At 38.0% G+C, this 19480-nt stretch overlaps 2 protein-coding genes across 2 annotated transcripts in view; one reads left to right on the plus strand and one right to left on the minus strand.

The window, feature by feature from the left end:
• Positions 1–19480, plus strand: part of LOC121414865 (peptidylglycine alpha-hydroxylating monooxygenase-like) — an 82228-nt gene that overhangs the window by 56039 nt on the left and 6709 nt on the right. Inside the window, exons 3-7 of the mRNA XM_041607918.1 lie at positions 1250–1389; positions 4122–4243; positions 8054–8137; positions 16976–17024; positions 17836–17900. Coding sequence (XP_041463852.1) covers positions 1250–1389; positions 4122–4243; positions 8054–8137; positions 16976–17024; positions 17836–17900 — 460 coding nt within the window. The remainder of the gene's footprint in view (positions 1–1249; positions 1390–4121; positions 4244–8053; positions 8138–16975; positions 17025–17835; positions 17901–19480) is intronic.
• LOC121415240 lies at positions 13558–16298 on the minus strand. Its single transcript, XM_041608422.1, has one exon. The coding sequence runs from the start codon at positions 16173–16175 to the stop codon at positions 13566–13568; it is 2610 nt and encodes an 869-aa protein (XP_041464356.1). The 5' UTR covers positions 16176–16298; the 3' UTR covers positions 13558–13565.

Consider the following 19480-nt stretch of genomic DNA (forward strand, 5'->3'; position numbering starts at 1 on the left):
TTAATCATGAAATTACTTTTATTTTTCATTTTTGGCTATTCCATTTTATTTGGGCTATTTCCTTTTGTTTTTTATCTTTAAATTACTTCAATAAAAAATTGGCGATTCTATTTTGTTTTTAAATCATTAGATTACTTCTATTTTACATGTAATTTGGGCTATTCCATTTTTGTTGGGTTTTCCATTTTGTTTACTTCTTGTTTTCATTTTTTGCTATTCCAGTTTATTTGGGCGATTCCATTTTGTTTTTTATCATTGAATTACTTCAATAATAATTGGGCGATTCCATTTTTTATCATAAGATTACTTCTTTTATTTATTTATTTATTGTTTCGTGTGTGTTCACATCATACACAATCTCATATATGAAAATACAGTGATACATGATTATTACATAAAGACAATATTACGTAAAAAAATATTACATAATCTCTCATTAACAGAGCACACAAAGGTCTTGCAACATAAGCTTGAAGCTTGAGTCATTACAAAACCATTATTTTACACTAACCAAAAAAAAACTGATGAAAGGGTATATATGCATACAGGTACATGTATATACAATATTTACATAGAAGTATACAGAGAAGATGATACAAGAATAGAAAGGAGGGTACCCCAATTTGTATAAGAATATATGCATAATTTGTCAAGCACATACAACGACATGAACTATCTTCGAAGAAAACATTATATGCCTACATTTTCATCATAGTTTCGAGATGACCATGCTCTTAACTGCCTTCTTAAAGGAATATGTTTTACGTAAATTGCGAATACTTTGCGGTAAAGAATTCCAAATATCTGGACCACTATGCCTTATCGACTCATGGGCTAATGCGGTGAGAGGATTGTTTAAGTGTATATCAGATGCCTGTCTTGTGTAGTGTGAGTGAACTGCACTATTCGTTTGAAACATAGAAGTAAAAGAGACTGGCAGGAGTCTAGCTGCGTTATATCGAAACATGAATATGGCAGTTTGAAGAAAATGTATGTCGTCAACTTTCAAACACTTTAGTTTTACAAACAGAGGATTTGTGTGGTCTCTAAAACCAGATCGAGTACATATCCGAATAGCTTTCTTTTGCAGAAGAAGAATATTATTTTCATCATAGTTTTCAACTAGTTCATAATTATGGGGGGGGGCAATGTAAGCAGTATTCAATATAAGGTTACGTTTAGGTTTCACAACATATTATTATCCTATGCCTGACAGCATTATTTACTTCACAGTAAATGAGAACTTCAGTTGAAATTTAATTCGTCAATATATATAAATATATATATATATTTTTTAGTGGGATTCTCTCCAGCGACAACCCCCGGTACAGCCCATCACATCCTCCTCTACGGGTGCAAAGAACCGGGAATGATTCAAGATAAACCATGGTAAGGTAGCCTACAATCTATATAATTTAATTTTTCAAAGAGAAAAGGGAAATGTTTATCGGTGCTCACCCTGAAACAAACACGAGTGCGGCGGGGCTTAGTGTTATGAATGCTGTCAGTGATAATTTATAGTTTACTGCATAATTATCAGTCAACATTGTAAAATGCATTTGCGTTTTTGTGTGGCTGAAACATTATGTTGCTATGGTAATTAACTACCATTAATGGCATTTATATACTATACCCAGGGTCAGTTATCACCTGATTTCGAGGGCATTTCGACTGCTTTATGTTTCTGCTTACCTTCTTATTTTAGCCACTTCATTATTCAAGTCAATTTGTACAAAATCTGAAATCTTTTAGTTGCAAAATGATGATCGCCTAACTGCTGGGCTGATATAACCTCGTATCTCAAAATTCAAATATTTGGATGACAGCTCAGAATGAGCTACATTTTTTTTTAGTTATAACATGGGTAGCAACCTTCTTTTGCCTCGAAAGAGTTCTTCACAGGCATCAGCAGACTGTTTTCAGACAATATGAGACCGCCATTGCGGTATTTTTAAATATAGCCTTTTCTAAGCTGCCCTCATTTTTTTAATTTGAGATACGAGGTTTTATCAGCCTAGCAATTCATCATCAGTGGCCTAAGTGTATTGGTTCATGAACTGCTTGGATATCAAGAGCATCATATTATTCTGTTAATTCCACACTTTTCATGGCTTCTTTACTCTAATAAACATTTGTTTTATTTCTCGATTTTTTTAAACGTGTCATTTCTCTTCGTGATCATAACAATTTTTGCACATTTTTGCCATACTGCATTTAACTGACAGTAAATATTATATGCCTGAGTTATCTTGAAGTAAAGATGGATTTCTTTTTTATTTCTAGATATAATTGTTATTGGCATTTGAATAAGCATATTTCAAAGCCGAAATATGTAAATTTGAATCATAGGAATATGGAGCTGTAAGTAATATCTCTATGATTTGAATACACCTAAAACTTTTCATTCTCATAGCAGCTGCGTCTTTTCTTTGCGTCGATTATGCCTGTCCACACCAGCAGAAAGTCATCGCTTAGATGAATATGAATATTTGATTAGAGAAATTGCGAGCCATGATGAAGCGTACATCCGAACCCCTCTGGACATTCTGAGATAAAGGTCAATTATATATCACTCTGCCCGAGTGCCTACTCCCACGTTGCAAGAGCTTGTTTGGAAACCAGCAGCTAATTAGCGATCTTATGAGCCAATTTGTACCCGTTTGATATCGATTAATATAGACTCGGAAAGTGTCACGTGACGCTTCATAATGCTATATATCTGTATATAAGGCCTACATTGAAATTAGTTTACCATATATGCCTTATGATATATGAATATGAAATAAGATGATTCACGGTTGTTCAAACAAATACTTCTTGTTTAACGCTTAGCCCGTTACATTTTCATTTTAAGAAAAAAAATATTGGCCATCATCAAACATTTCATTATCGATGAAAACGTAATTTCTGCCGTTTACACAAACCGGCAGCCCCTTTATCGTGTTTAGAACTATTGATTTAAATATTGCTTAACCATGGACCCTACACAGCAAAAACTGTGGTGTTAACCGGTGTACATAGAGGACCACACCAGTTATTTACATCGGTGTTAAAGTGGTGGTATTAGTTTTACACCTATAGGTGTTATTACAACACCTTTGGTTGTTACATTTACACTCTTTGGTGTTATGTTCAATCTTAAGGGTGTAATTTTGCCACCTCAGGGCGTGGTCCTCTATTAACACCAATTAGTGTAATTTTTAACACCACAGTTTTTACAGTGTATGAATCATATTGAAAAAAACACAATGTTTGTGATAAATGTAAAAAAAACCCTTCTATTCAGCTTAGTGATTAGAGTCGAATTGGTGTAAGATAATAGAATACGGCACGTTCAAATTATAATCTTGTTTAGCAGGTGTTTCTGCATTTATTGATAACTCAAAACATAAAATTACAGCAATCATAATGCATTAAAATATAAACAGTACAAAAATCGATTAGATGACAAATCGTAGCATGTATATATAGACATAATTATAAACAAGTACAAATAAAGTGAAGGGGCTAACTACTATAGCAAACTAGTTGAAAGAATATAGCAGCCAGGAGCAAAATAAATATTTTTTTTTCTTTCTGTATCATACGTCAATCTTCTTTAACGACATACTTCTAGTTATTACATCGTTGCCATGGTTACTAAAACTTGAACAATAGTCGTATCAATAATGTGATATATTGGGTAGTTATTATTGAACATGGTAAGGAATGCGATGCGAAGAAAATCATGCACAGTATACAAAAATACTTCAAGGAAATAAAGAAATTTTTATTCATTGATAATTATTGTATTTATCACCTTTCTAATCAGCTCCTGCGCTATTGTGTGTTGTGTATGCAAGAGGCACGGGGGGGGGGGTGTTGGGAAAAAGGCGTGTGTGTATGTATGTATGGGTGAGTGTGGTTATGCTGAGGAGCGTGTATAGTTTTGTAGGATCCCGATTATAAGCAGCTTTATAGGGGTCGATGTACAATAACATATCGCATGTAACATACTGTACATGTCCTTGACTTAAGACTATGTTTTTATTTCTATTTATATACTTCTGCTAATATTTTGCCGTTTTAATGATTTTTAAACTGATTTGAATAAATCAAACCGAATGAATTACTTTACCCAGGGACTGCGGTGAGATGGATATGGCTAAGGATAGTAAGAAGATGACAGCCCCGCCCTGCTCTGTTGGTTCCCAGATCTTATACGCATGGGCTATGGATGCTCCTCCTCTGGAGTTACCAAAAGGTTTGTCAACACTCCATGAAAATCTTCTTAACCCCTTTCATATCCCGAGTTTCTACTCTCATTCATGGATTGAATGAAGTGTTTCAATACTATCGCAAATTGTTCCTCAATTGATTTAAATAATGTAAGAAAAGGGGAGCCTTTTCTGGGGTCGATTGGCATTCTGGCCTTAGCTACAGGGGGGGGGGATTACTAAGCAATTTAAGAGCGAGACGAAAATTCAATAATTTTCATTTCATTTCTAGTATCCCATAATTAGTAACCAACTGGAATAAAATTATTGGAAATGGTTTTTTGACTGATTTGAGTAGGTATGGGTGTCAACATTTACCAAAAAAAAGTTAGGAAGAATACGGGTTGGGGAAAGTGCTTTTTTTCAAGGTCAAAGGTCAATGACCTTTTTAAATATAATGTGTCATGGTATCTCCCAGATAAAATACTACAAGTTGGTGATCATGGTGTCAAAATGCACAGATTCTTACAAGAAGATCAAATAAAATAAAATCAAGTACCTACAATGCTCATTCACCCATGAAATTCAAGGTCAAAGCCTTTCAAAGGTCAATGACCTTTTTTTTACACTACATGTATATACCATATACGGTATAGTGGTATCTCTGAGATGAAAAGGCACAGGTTGGTGATCTTGGTGTCAAAATGCAGAGGTTCTTACAGGAAGATATCATCAAATAAAATTAAGTCCCCAGAATGCACATTAACCAAAATCATTCAAGGTCAAAGCCTTTCAAAGGTCATCGACCTTTTTAAAAATATATTCCATATACGGTATAATGGTATATCTGAGATGAAAAGGCACAGGTTGGTGATCTTGGTGTCAAAATGTACAGATTTTTACACAAAGATCAAATCAAGTACCCACAATGCTTATTCACCAATGAAATTCAAGGCCAAAGCCTTTCAAAGGTCAATGACCCTTTTACATTATATACCATATACAGTACAATGGTATCTCTGAGATGAAAAGGCGCAGGTTGTTGATCTTGGTGTAAAAAACTCACAGATTCTTACAAGAAGATCAAATAAAATCAAATAAGGTACCTACAATGCTCATTTACCAATGAAATTCAAGGTCAAAGCCTTTCAAAGGTCAATGACCTTTTTACATTTTATACGGTATAATGGTATCGCTGAGATGAAAAGTCGCAGGTTGGTGATTTGGTGTCAAAAAGCAATTTTTGCAAGAAGATGGAAAGGCACAAAATAATCATAAAGAATTAACCTTCACCTTTGATATCCAGAGTCAAAGGTCAAAAGTTAATAAATATTTATACATCCATGCATGATTCCCCCCCCCAAAAAAAAAAAAGAAAAGATAGTAATTCATAATTATTATATTCACATTTTATTTGTGAATTATAGAAAGAAAGATACCTATTTGTAATGAAAACTTGGATGTTTAATAATTTCACTCTGAAATAAGGATAAATAATGGCGGCCATGGAAAATATATTTAAGGGTTAGAAGTCAATCAACTATATCAATAACGTCAGGGAATTTAAGTAAATAGGTCGATAACTTGATAACTTCATTGTATATAGTGATTCTGATGGGAAAAAGACTGACCTGCATGGAAAATGAACACAAATTTAATAGTTAATTCCTTGACCAATGATGACGTCAAAATACAAGTTTGAGGTGAAATCGATATCAAATAGCACTTTTTAGTATATATTGTAGTAATGCATTGCCAAAAGTGTTTAAAAAAAATCATGTATGATATAATCTAAAATGGTGAAGTTGTCTAAAGTAGGCATTTACATATGCATTTTATAAATATAAATGAAGGTACTTATTTTTCTGTAGCAATAGGTCACTAACCTCAATTGCTACAATCAATACTATAAACTATAACTTAATCTGTAAATGGAAAGGATAGGCCTAACCCTAATGGCATGCATCATCTAAGAACATTTTCATATAGCCAGGGGCAATGATGAAGAATTAAAATAAGGCAATCATTAGAGCTGCAGCTTTTGTCATAGTAAATTAAGTTAAGTGTCTCAACTTCAGCAAAGAGTAATTAAACTTTTGAAAACCTTCTGACATTTTCAGGACTTTGATCTGGCCCATTCAATGAAAGCCTTAATAACGTTCTGTCAAGGGATATCAGACCAGGGTCTATATTATTGCTGATATGTTGCATAGCTTGATTCTCAAGAACTGGACGTGGTGCTGTAGGAGTTTTGTAAGGTCAATGGATGTGTACCTTTAAGCTATTATCTCCTTTTGAATTTCATTATCATATCATATGCCTAATTTGTGCATGATAACACTCAGTTATTCTGGACCAAATAATGATCCTTGTACAAACTGACACCTAGTAGAAATAGTATCATGGGTGACGTACGGCAGAGAGCAGATATGAAGTTTTGTCCTGCAACATTAGCATCTCAAGTGATTCTGGCAGCTCGCAATGAGAGGTAATTAATAATAATACGGGAATTCATCTTTGTTGAAGTTGATATACATGCAGCTCTAATGATGGCCTTCACTTCATCATCCCTCTGCTGTTTGGAAATGCTCTCAGATGATGCTAGCTGTGACATGAGAGTTAGACCTATCCTACCCATTTTCAGAAGATTCTTGTACAAATCTTTGCATTTTGGCACCAAGATCACTAACCTGCGGTGTTTTATCTCAGAGATACCATTATTATTATCTAATGTCAAAGGACATTGACCTTTGTCTTTGAATTTTAAGGGTGAATGTGCATTGTCGATACTTAATTTCATTTTATTTGATCTTCCTGTAAGAATCTGTGTATTCTGACACCAAGAACACCAACCTGCGCCGTTTTATCTTCGAGATACCAGTATATAATGTATAAAAGGTCATTGACCTTTGACCTTAAATTTTATGGGTGAATATGCATTCTATGTCCTTAATTTTATTTTATTTGATCTTCTGATCAGAATCTGTGCATTTTGACACCATGATAACCAACTTGTGCCCTTCCATCTCAGAGATACCATTATACAGTATGATATTTATAATGTAAAAAGGTCATTGACCTTTTGAAAGCTTTGACCTTGAATTTTATTGGTGAATGTATATTCTAGGTACTCACATTCATTCTATTTTACCTTCTTGTAAGAATCTGTACATTTTGACACCATGATCACTAGCCTGTACCTTATCATCTCAGAGATACCATTATACAGTATGGTATATAATGTAAAAAAGGTCATTGACCTTTGAAAGACTTTGACCTTGAATTTCATCGGTGAATGTGCATGCTAGGTACTTAATTTTATTTTATTTGATATTCTGGTAAAAATTTGTGCATTTTGACACCATTATCACCAACCTGCGCCTTTCCATCTCAGAGATATCATTATACGGTATATATGAAAAGGTCATTGACCTTTGACCTTGAAAAAACCACTTTCCCCAACCCGTATTCCTAACTTTTTTTTGGTAAGTGTTGACACCCATACCTACTCAAATCAGTTGAAAAACCATTTCCAATAATTTTATTCCAGATTGGCTATTTTGAAGTCTAATTTAGGGATACTATTCGTATAAACGGTCGTATCGATCAGATAGTAAAGGGAATTCAAAGAAATTTATGGAGCTTGCAAAATGAAAAAAAAGTACAATAATTATAAAATAGCAAACAGTTATTTTTTCCCCAATCAAAACACCTATGTTTAGGTTAATTGCATACTCATGATTAAGCATTCTTATTCATTATCAATGACACGTATCATAACTAAGAAGGTCTCTCACAGGTGTCCTTACACCCTATGGATTAGCATGACCGGATATCCGGATAATTTTTCGTTTCAGATATTGGGTTCGGAGTCGGTGGTGATACGGGCATTGACTATCTCGTTCTTCAGGTCCACTATGCTCACGTTGAGAAGTTTGAAGGTATGTAACAATGTAGATAACATTAGATTAGATTAGATAGATAGATAGACAGACAGGCAGAGAGACAGACAGTCAGACGGATAGATGGGTGGATGGATATATAGATAGATTTGACATATAAATAGATAGATAGATAGATGGATGGACAGATAAACAGATAGATGAATAGATAGATAGAGGCAGAAATAGATAGATAGATAGAGATAGATAGAAACAGATAGATAGATAGATAGATACATAGATACATAGAGATAGATAGGATATATTGATAGAGATAGAAATAGATAGATAGATAGATAGAGATAGAAATAGATAGATAAAGAGAGAAATAGATAGATAGATAGATAAATAGATAGTTAAATAGATAGAGAGATAGATAGAGATAGTTAGATAGAAATAGATAGATAGATATAGATAGAATTAGATAGAGATAGAAAAATAGAGAGATAGAAATAGAAATAGATAAAGAGAGAAATAGATAGATAGATATATAGATAGATAGAGATAGAAATAGATGGAGATAGAAAAAATAGATACATAGAGATGGAAATAAATGATAGATAGATATATAGATAAAGAGGGAAATAGATAGATAGAGATGGTAATAGATAGATAGATAGATAGATAGAGATAGAAATAGATAGATAGATAGATACACTCTAAAACTACTGAGTAAATTTTTCCCAATATTAGTGAGAAAGGGAACATACACGTTTGCTGGGCTATTTCAACGCTGCACATTGCTTAAAATGTACAGAAGTTTGGGTCAATCTTTTGATCCAACCAACATGCATGTTACCCAATATCGGGTAAACCTTAATTTTGAATGTAGATGGACAGATAGATAATACATAGAAAGATAGATATATGTATAGATAGATAGGTAGGTAGATAGATATACACAGAATAATATGCAGGTAGATTGACAGAAATAGGCAGATTAACTCTTTGAACACTGAATCAATTTTAAGGGATAATAATGACAATTGTTTCCAAGGTATTTTCTTAAATTCAAGATTTCCATATCGCATCGTTGATACTTACTATTATTATATAGATGTAGTCTAAGAACTTTTTGCCTTTTATTATCTTATCTAATTTGAATGCAAGTAAAAAACTATTTATTATGATTGTTGAAATTAATTGTACGAATGTGCAAGATTACAACATCAGCACGCAAAGTGTTAAGCAGATGGAAAATTTCATAGATGGATAAATAGATGCATAGATCATGTTGAGCAATAATATCCCAACCTTTTTTGTTCATTACATTTACCGAAGATTTCTCATCTGAGAGAGAGAATAAAAAAAACGATATTCCGATAATTCATCATTCCGATCTATTACATAAAATTCGTTATTCCGAAGTAAAATATTTTTAATTCATTTGTACGAAAACTTCATTTTGGAGACTAAACAAATACACCTTCGGAATATTTGATAATCAATTGATTTAATTGGTTAACTAAATATTTATTATCCAAGTCCAGACACAACAAAGATACAAACACAGTTATATGCGGTATTTCGTGGTTTAATAATTAAGCGAGTAGCATCGCCGTATTCAAATCATCAAGAAAAGTCATAATATTATCATACGTTCTTTTACATAAAGAAATAGGTGTGGAGGCCTCCTGAGGTTACTAATGATTTTCGATAATACTGTAAATATAGTTCAACCAATAAAGGTGGGAATAAAAATAATCAAAATTCAGAAAAACACGAACATAGCAAGATTTCGCAGCTTGCCAAGTTCAATATTTAATGGTAAGATTTCACAGCTTACCCGCAATCATGGCAAGATTTCACAGCTTGCCAAGTTCGATAATTAATGGTAAGATTTCACAGCTTACCCAAAACCATGGCAAGATTTCACAGCTTGCCCTTCCTACTTAAATTTCGTGCCAAGATTTCCCAGCTTGCCACGTGGCCAAAGTAGGGGAAATACATATAAATCCATCCACAGGCCTATCTACGACAAGATTTCTCAGCTTGCCGTAGCCCACCAGGCCAACGTGGGCGCTAATAATCATTATTCTTTTGCGAATTGTAATAAACCTCTCAGGAAGCCTCTCGTTATACAATTATGTTTATATAATGATAAAGTAAATTACTGTACAAATGAATGAACTGACTAATACACCCTAGCAAAATTTAGCGCGCTCTGGCAAGGGCAAAACGTCGGACCCCCCAAAACACCCAAAGCCAAAAGTATATGAAACCAAAAGTACTAAAAAGAGTGAAAAGGGGCGGACGGAAAATTCCCTTGCGGCCCACCCTATAGGTGCGACAAAGCTCATAGCTCCAGAGCGCGAATAACGAGCCAAAATTCTATATGGAATAGGAAAGAGACGCCTACCCTTCTAGCTGAATGGAGGTGTAGGGGATGGAGGTGGGGAAATTTGTAGGAATTGGAAATATCAAACAAGCGATCGAAATTAATACGACCTGCTACTCTGAACACCACGAAGAAAAGTGAGGAGGTAGGGAAGAAATCTCCCCGCCAATAATTTTTTGTCAACAAAGTCGTAAAACTGGACCACCTGTCCGCGCCAAGATCGCCAGGCGGGGAGATTTCCAACTACGCCCTTGATGTCTAGACTCTGGATAACCGCTTGTTAACGAAATACTTTCGCTAAAAGATATTATCCAAGTCCAGACACAACAAAGATACAAACACAGTTATATGCGGTATTTCGTGGTTTAATAATTAAGCGAGTAGCATCGCCGTATTCAAATCATCAAGAAAAGTCATAATATTATCATACGTTCTTTTACATAAAGAAATAGGTGTGGAGGCCTCCTGAGGTTACTAATGATTTTCGATAATACTGTAAATATAGTTCAACCAATATAGGTGGGAATAAAAATAATCAAAATTCAGAAAAACACGAACATAGCAAGATTTCACAGCTTGCCAAGTTCAATATTTAATGGTAAGATTTCACAGCTTACCCGCAATCATGGCAAGATTTCACAGCTTGCCAAGTTCGATAATTAATGGTAAGATTTCACAGCTTACCCAAAACCATGGCAAGATTTCACAGCTTGCCCTTCCTACTTAAATTTCGTGCCAAGATTTCCCAGCTTGCCACGTGGCCAAAGTAGGGGAAATACATATAAATCCATCCACAGGCCTATCTACGACAAGATTTCTCAGCTTGCCGTAGCCCACCAGGCCAACGTGGGCGCTAATAATCATTATTCTTTTGCGAATTGTAATAAACCTCTCAGGAAGCCTCTCGTTATACAACTATGTTTATATAATGATAAAGTAAATTACTGAACGAACGAATGTGGTGTGGCAAAAAATGCAATTCCGCCAAACGGGATGGAAAATATGGGTACATCTTGCCCGGATTGACATCCCGCCGCCACAACACATTCTGCTTCGCGCAAGAGCAAAAACCTAAACCTAAACATCTTATAACACATTTAACATCTAAAATCTGTTAAAAACAAAACGTGAACTCCCGACTTCTGTTATCCGTCCAAGAAATCCAATGGACATACAAGCTGAATTAGCGAAGAGCCGTAATACTTTGGCTGGACGAGGGGCAAAATAGAGTCGTAAAATGTCCAGGGGCCACATAGGTCAAACATTAATGGTCGAACGGGCAGTGAGGGGAGGGGGGGGGTATGGCATCGCTCCGAAGGAAATGCCACGTGTTATTACGTGGCAGGTCTGACCCACAAACTAGTTCATGTCTCGTGCTATATCGAAAAGTAGATCGCGGATAAACAAAGGATGAGGTATAGCCGACTGGTGCCCCCCTTCAAGTTCGTCTAAAGACCCAGGTCGAGAAAAAATTCGCTTGGACGCGTGGCATGTAGATCGAGAGTAAGCAGGCTCCTTCCAAACCAAATGTTGAACGGGTTACAGCCAGGCGGAATCATATCAGCTGCAATGGGGAGAGAAAAAACAAAAAGGACAAGCAGCAAGGCGAACTACAACTTAGGAGCCTGATGGCCCCAAAACATGCTATAACACATCATAACAATATATAACAATGCATATATTGTAGGCACTTAAATATGTTGCCACTGAATTCAACCCCATTCTGTATTCAGTGTTCACTAATGCACTGCCAAGCGAGCGAGAAACCCGCCATTGAGTATTTTGAACACAGTACAAAATGCAACTAGTGAATAATTCTACTTCCAGTATACATAAATAACCTGCATCACTAAATTACGGGCATGCTCATAACCAAGATATGCATAACGCCCCTCACTACCCTTGTTATCAAAATAGAAATTACCAGCGACCACATTCAAATCAAATGTAATGAAAACATCCCTTCTTCACTTCATATTTTGAGCTGCCTATCTGTAAGTAACACACCCTTAAACTTGCAGCTAAAAACCCAGCTTCTGACTAAAAGCAACATAATTTGTAAAATGAGATTACTAGAAAAGAAAGGGGGAACAAAATACCAAGAAGCGCGACCTTTGTATTAATTACTTTAGGCAAAATACTTGGCCGTGGCGATCGCCCCTGTTTACAAACTATCGCCAAGCAAGGCATAATTGGCCCGGATGTAGCGTCGGTGGGAAAGAGAAGCCCAGCGCCCCATATTTTGAATTCGAGCGTCAGGGATCCCTGCCATTGCAGCAGACGTTGCCGCCCCGATACGGAACGAATGAGAGGAATAAAACTCCACCGGCAAGTTGAGGAATGATATCGCCTGTTTTAATGTTTTACCAAATTCATGCCTCGTCAACGGCTGAGTGCTAAAGTGGCGGAAAAAGGCGCGTTCTCTCCCCTGACTACTAGAACGAATGGACAAGTAATTATCTACAGCCAGAACAGGACACATTGGAGATGAAGTATTCGTGGGAATAATAATGCAACACCCTTTCCCTGTCTGATCCGACTTTGACCTCCGGATTGTGACTTCCAATTTTCTGCGGGGACCCTCCCCCCGTATACAAACATCGTTTTCCAACAAAGATAGGGGGCCCCGTTTAGATTGAGCCGTAAACTCGCCCACCCGGAGAAAGCCAAAAAACGCCACTAAAAAAGCGGCGCGAAAAAGTGCCTGATTGTAAGAATTTGGACAAACATGAGGTATGGCATGAATTAACGATTTCAAAATGGGGAAAGTTATGGGGCACCGAGTATCATGCTGGGCAAATTTGCGCCGACAACCATCCACCAAACGCCGAATGGCGAAACAGCCGGTCGTGTCAGGCCAACCCGAAGCCTGCATCCCAAAGGCTAACCCTGAAATGTAAGTACTTATGGTTGATCCCGCATAACCATGCCATGAAAGAAAAGAAATAAACTGAGCCACCTGTTCAACGTCTGGTTCGACATTTATATCGTAGTGATATCGCAACCGAAATTGCTCGAATGCGTCCCAAGCCTTCCTATAGGTAGAATGAGTGCTCTGCGCTCGAGAAGCCAGCATGAGACGATTCCTCTCTACAAAAAGGTCCGCCACAGATGGATGGGTATGACGCATCCCCGCTGATCGGCGCCCGGTGCTAGCTGCCGAAACCTTTCCATCTGAAAACGAGAGAGGGAGTCAGCTATTTCGTTGGAAGAGCCAGGCACGTAACGCGCCCTAAAAAGAATGTTGTATTTCAAGCAAAGCCCTACCAAAATCCTAACTAGCTTCATGATGTGTTTGCACTTAGATGTTTGCGAATTAACAACATGCACAACGGTTTGGTTATCCGACCAGAAAAGAACCCGGTTGTTAGCTAAACGCGCCCCCCATAACCGGATACCCGCCACAATCGGAAATAGCTCTAAGAAGGCAATGGAAAAACCTGCATCCAAAATCGCTGCAGGCCAACGGCCCTGTGCCCATTTGTTCTGAAAGAAAATGCCAAAACCAATGCTAGCTGCTGCATCTGTGAAAAACTGAAATTCGGTGTTTGAGCGCCAGTTTGGGTGAGAAAACATGACGGTGCCATTAAACTCGGATAAAAACAGAGCCCACGCCTGTAAATCAGCTCTTGCCCCTTTCGATATGCGAATTCGGTGCTCCGGACGACGGACGCCTCGAGTCAAATCGATAAGACGCCTAAGAAATGCCCTACCTGGAGCAACAGCTTTACACACAAAATTAAGGCTGCCGATAAGCGATTGCAATTGTCTCAATGTCAACTTCTTTTGCGCTTCACAGTGACGCAACGCTGCCTGCAGGGAGTCGATTTTCTGACTAGGAACGCGAACTTTCATTGCTATCGCATCAATCTCTAAACCTAAAAAGGTGATAGAAGAAACGGGCCCTTCCGTTTTCTCGCTTGCAATAGGGACTCCAAAAGCCTCGCACATAGCCAAAAAATGCCTCATAGACGATTCACACTCCTCGCGCGAAGCGCCGGCGAAGAAGAAATCGTCTAGATAATGCAGAATGCGGTCAGTATTAGCTAGGTTGCGACAACAAGACTCGAGAAAAGTGCTAAACCGTTCAAAGTGCGCACATGATATAGCACAGCCCATAGGCAAACATTTGTCGTAAAAATATTCCCCGTCAACGCAGAAACCGAGGAGTTCAAAATCAGAAGGGTGGACCGGCAGCAGCCGAAATGCAGATTTGATATCTGCCTTGCCCATAAATGCACCTTGACCGAGGCGTGAAACAAGATTAACAGCTTCGTCGAACGAAGTGTATGATACGGAGCATAGATCTGAGTTAATAAACTCATTGACCGATTGACCTCGAGGAGCTGAGAGGTGTTGAATAAGGCGAAATTCCCCCGGGGTACGCTTGGGAACAAGCCCTATAGGGGAGCAGCGAAAATTCGGAAAGGGTGGATTTTGGAAAGGACCGGCAATTCTACCCAGGCTAATTTCTTTCTGTATCTTATCCTTTAAAATATCCTTCAGCTCCCCTGCCGATTTCAGATTTCGTGAAGAAACAGGGTGACGGAGCCCAGTAAAACCAAGAGAGAACCCAAATCGGAACCCAGAAATAAGTTGGGCGGCATCATCGCGTCTGGCGTACTTATTAAGAAAACGAAGCATGCGTTTCAAATTAATTGGTGTTTGAGCCTGGCACCCGTTTGCTACTGGCGGCGGCGGCGGGTTTGACGCAGGCGTGGGTGCCATGGGAAGTTGCGGAACAGTTTCTGCATCTGTGCAGAAAACGGCAGTTAACTCGGCTGCATGACCCGGTGTCATTGAATGCGTAACAGAGCAGCGGGGGTCGGGGGATGCCGACGCGGTTTGAACCATATTGCCGAGACGGGGGCATGCGGCTTGCTCCCCGCCCGTATGGGCGAAAGGGCTGGCTCCTGGAGGCGAGGGATGACGAGGCGGGATATTGAAAATTGTGATCGCTGTTGTGATTGTCAGCCATAGTTCAGAGTCGATTGACGCCCAGGATCTAAAGGGGTGACGCGCCTGACGGAGGCGAAATTGCGCATCATAAGACCGCCAATTGACCCCCCCATATCGTACAATGGAACGTACGATGTCCATGTACTTCAATAATTCCCGAGCCCGAGCTGGATGACGCTCTAGATATATCGACGCGAAAATCAGAAAAGCTGATGTCCACTGTTCAATATTAGACAGCACAGGGGGCTTGCTATGCGGCCGCAAAACTACTGCAGCCCCCGTAGAACAGAGGCTGAATGATTGAGCGGAATCTAACTGCGCGCCGTCCCTTTTTAGTAGCAAACCGAGATCAAAATATTCACCACTCCAAATCTTTTCTTTGATCCCGAGAGGAACCTCACTACCCAGCTCATCGCATACGCAGCTCAGCATAGCCGGCTGTGTCGGAGGGGTAATGCCAGAAGCATCATAAATGGGGAGGGTAACAGGAGTATCAGGGGGATGTGAAGGCGCCTGAATTTCATGAGTTGCCTCAGAACTATGCGCAGCGCCGGGAGGGGTAACTATGGGCCAGGGAGCCCCTACAGTATCAGACTCACCGTTTATAATACTCGTGCCGGCTCCAGCGACGTCCTCTTCGACGACCGAGGTAGACGATGCACTCCCAGTCCCAGCCTTCCGCGTGCGACGAGGCGTTGCAGGCTTGCCAGCATTTTTCCTTCCCTGCTTTACTTTCGGCATTTTCAACTACTCCAAAAGATGACGTGGAAAGACAGAGGCTGCTCAAAAGTTAGAGTGAACTTAGAATCCGGGCACAGAAAACCGGCAGACAGGATAATGACGAGCTGTGGTATATTCAAGTACTCACAATTGTCACAATAGTCGAAAATGAGACGTAAAAGAGACGTAGAATCCAAGCAAAAAGAGCTCACCGACGACAACACAGGAGGATGGTGTACTGAGGTAGATTCAACGAATTCCGAAAAATTGTCATAAGTTAGCAAGTAATAAGTAGCAGGCAGGTCGTACAGCGCAAGGAGAATAAACAAATGACGAGTTAAAAAGACTCAAATCCTGCAAAGCGTCCTGAAACTGCATGTAACTTTATCAAGAGAGTAGTAATACCAGCAAAGCGTCCTGATTTTTCCTAACAACAAATGTTAAACAAGTGCAGCAAGGCGTCGAAATTTGTAGGAAATAGAAATTTGTAGGAATTGGAAATAATCAAACAAGCGATCGAAATTAATACGACCTGCTACTCTGAACACCACGAAGAAAAGTGAGGAGGTAGGGAAGAAATCTCCCCGCCAATAATTTTTTGTCAACAAAGTCGTAAAACTGGACCACCTGTCCGCGCCAAGATCGCCAGGCGGGGAGATTTCCAACTACGCCCTTGATGTCTAGACTCTGGATAACCGCTTGTTAACGAAATACTTTCGCTAAAAGATATTACATCGTATCTTTGGAGGTTTTGAGTCTCCAGGATATTGAGCATTTATCTAACAAGTTTTTAAGTAAAATTCTGACTTTTTTCTAATTAGACGGCTCTACGGATAATTCCGGTATTGCTCTTACCTGGACGCTTAAACCGTGAGTAGTTCAATCATTTTTTTTTACTCAACTCAACCATTTTTTCGTTCAGTATCTATTTTTCCTTATTTCTAATGAATTTTTTTCCAATTAACTAATAATTATTGATATAATTAGTTAACACATTATAGATATCCTAGACTGGAATGATTATCACCGTCAATTTTCCAGACTTAAGCTCTCTTACATGAAAATGTTTTATACAATGTCTCCTGCCTACATTAGAAAGAAAAAACGAAGACATTGGCCTGTATTCTGAGGTCAGGTCTAACTTAGACCATGGTCCAACTCTGTTATAAAATTATGGGAAGCCAAAAGAGTCATTTTTTTATTATTAAATTGTATGTTTCTGATATGTGCTCTTCCCTGATTCTTCAATGGTAAAGACAATCATCTATTTATACTTCTAAGATAATTATGAATGATTTGAGAGTCAAATGAGCTGAAATAGGATATCTCTACTGTTAGTGATTTATGTAACAATTGGCTATCCATACTTAAACCACAACTTTAAACCTGAGTTTCAGTTAAACCTAACTTCAGAATACAGGCCATTGAGATTCCATACGAGGAAAGTGAATCATAATTATCTTGCCTAAACCTAACACTATATGAACAAGTGCAACAAATTAGGCCTAACATCTTTGCATAAAAAAATTAAAAACTTTTCAACTTTTAAAAGAGAAATTCTACTTATTTCCCCTAAATGCTTGTAATATATAATGCCTAAAGATATAATGATCTTTAATTGAATGTGACAATTAAAAAAAAAAACGATTGATAGCTTCGCCATATTTTTAAAATGTTTTAGGCAGCCATTTAAAGCTGGAGTTTTCTTCTTGGGAAGTGACGGCGAGATTCCTGGCAAATCAAAAGGTAAGATTATTGATAGAGGATTGTATTAATTTTGATCATTTATGAATTTTTGTGTAGTTTTTGTTTTTACATGTCCATACCCCAATACAAGCCTCCTAAATAAGAAAGAAAGGCACTGGAGATTTCCATTATAGTATTTACTTTTACAAATGGATCATGGATCCTATTATCAGGTTATTTATAAAAAAATGAAATAAACTAGAAAAAATAGGGTAAAAATCTAGATTCGAGTGCAAACTGACTGACAACACTCGTTTATGCTGCTGTACAAAACGCGTAATTAGATTGAGGGTTCGTGAGTAAAGCCCAAATAATGTGATTTTTGTGTGTATTGCCGAAGTTTGTTTTCTATACTAGATGCTTCAAAGGCCAATGTATGGAAGCTTAAAAGTGCCACCGAGATGTTGAGATAATTATCTTGGGAAGTCGACATCTTGATAGCAAAAGATCAGATGACGAGATCCTCGATCTCATCATGTTGACATCTTGTAAAAGAGATGATGAGATGACAAGATACCGGATCTCATCATGTCAACATCTTTTAGAAGAGATGATGAGATGACAAGATCCTGGATCTCATCATGTCAACATCTTTTAGAAGAGATGATGAGATGACAAGATCCCGGATCTCATCATGTCAACATCTTGTAGAAGAGATGATGAGATGACAAGATCCCGGATCTCATCATGTCAACATCTTGTAGAATAGATGATCAGATGACAAGATCCAGGATCTCATCATGTCAACATCTTTTAGAAGAGATGATCAGATGACAAGATCCCGGATCTCGTCATGTCGACATCTTTTAGAAGAAATGGTCAGATGACAAGATCTTCGATCCATGATCATGTCATCTAATCATCTCTTCTTAAAGATGTAGACATGACGAGTTACGAGATCATGACATCTGATCATCTCTTCCACTGGATGTAGACATGACGAGATCCAAGATCTTGTCATCTGATCATCTCTTCTACAAGATGTCAACATGATGAGATCCGAGATCTTGTCATCTGATCATCTCTTCTACAAGATGTCAACATGATGAGATCCGGGATCTTGTCATCTCATCATCTCTTCTACAAGATGTCAACATGATGAGATCCGGGATCTTGTCATCTCATCATCTCTTCTAAAAGATGTTGACATGATGAGATCCGGGATCTTGTCATCTCATCATCTCTTCTAAAAGATGTTGACATGATGAGATTCGGGATCTTGTCATCTCATCATCTCTTCTTAAAGATGTCCACATGATGAGATCCGGGATCTCGTCATCTTATCTTTTGCTATCAAGATGTCGACTTCCCGAGATAATTATCTCAACATCTCGGTGGCACTTTTAAGCTTCCATACCAATGGGATAGGGCGCTTGGGGAAGGGGGGGGGTGCAATATAATGTTTCACAACCAAGAAAAATAAAGAAATGTAAACAAAAAATTATTGTAAGAAGGACAAGATTTTTCTATCCATTACGTCAAAATCTATCACAAAATTTGATTTTCATTAGAAATGAGTCAAAATTTTGCTCATCGGGAATTCAAATTGTTTTGTTGGGCTTAATTCTGAAATCATTTTG

This window comes from Lytechinus variegatus, chromosome 5 (assembly GCF_018143015.1).
Source record: "Lytechinus variegatus isolate NC3 chromosome 5, Lvar_3.0, whole genome shotgun sequence".
In the NCBI taxonomy this organism is placed as follows: domain Eukaryota; kingdom Metazoa; phylum Echinodermata; class Echinoidea; order Temnopleuroida; family Toxopneustidae; genus Lytechinus; species Lytechinus variegatus.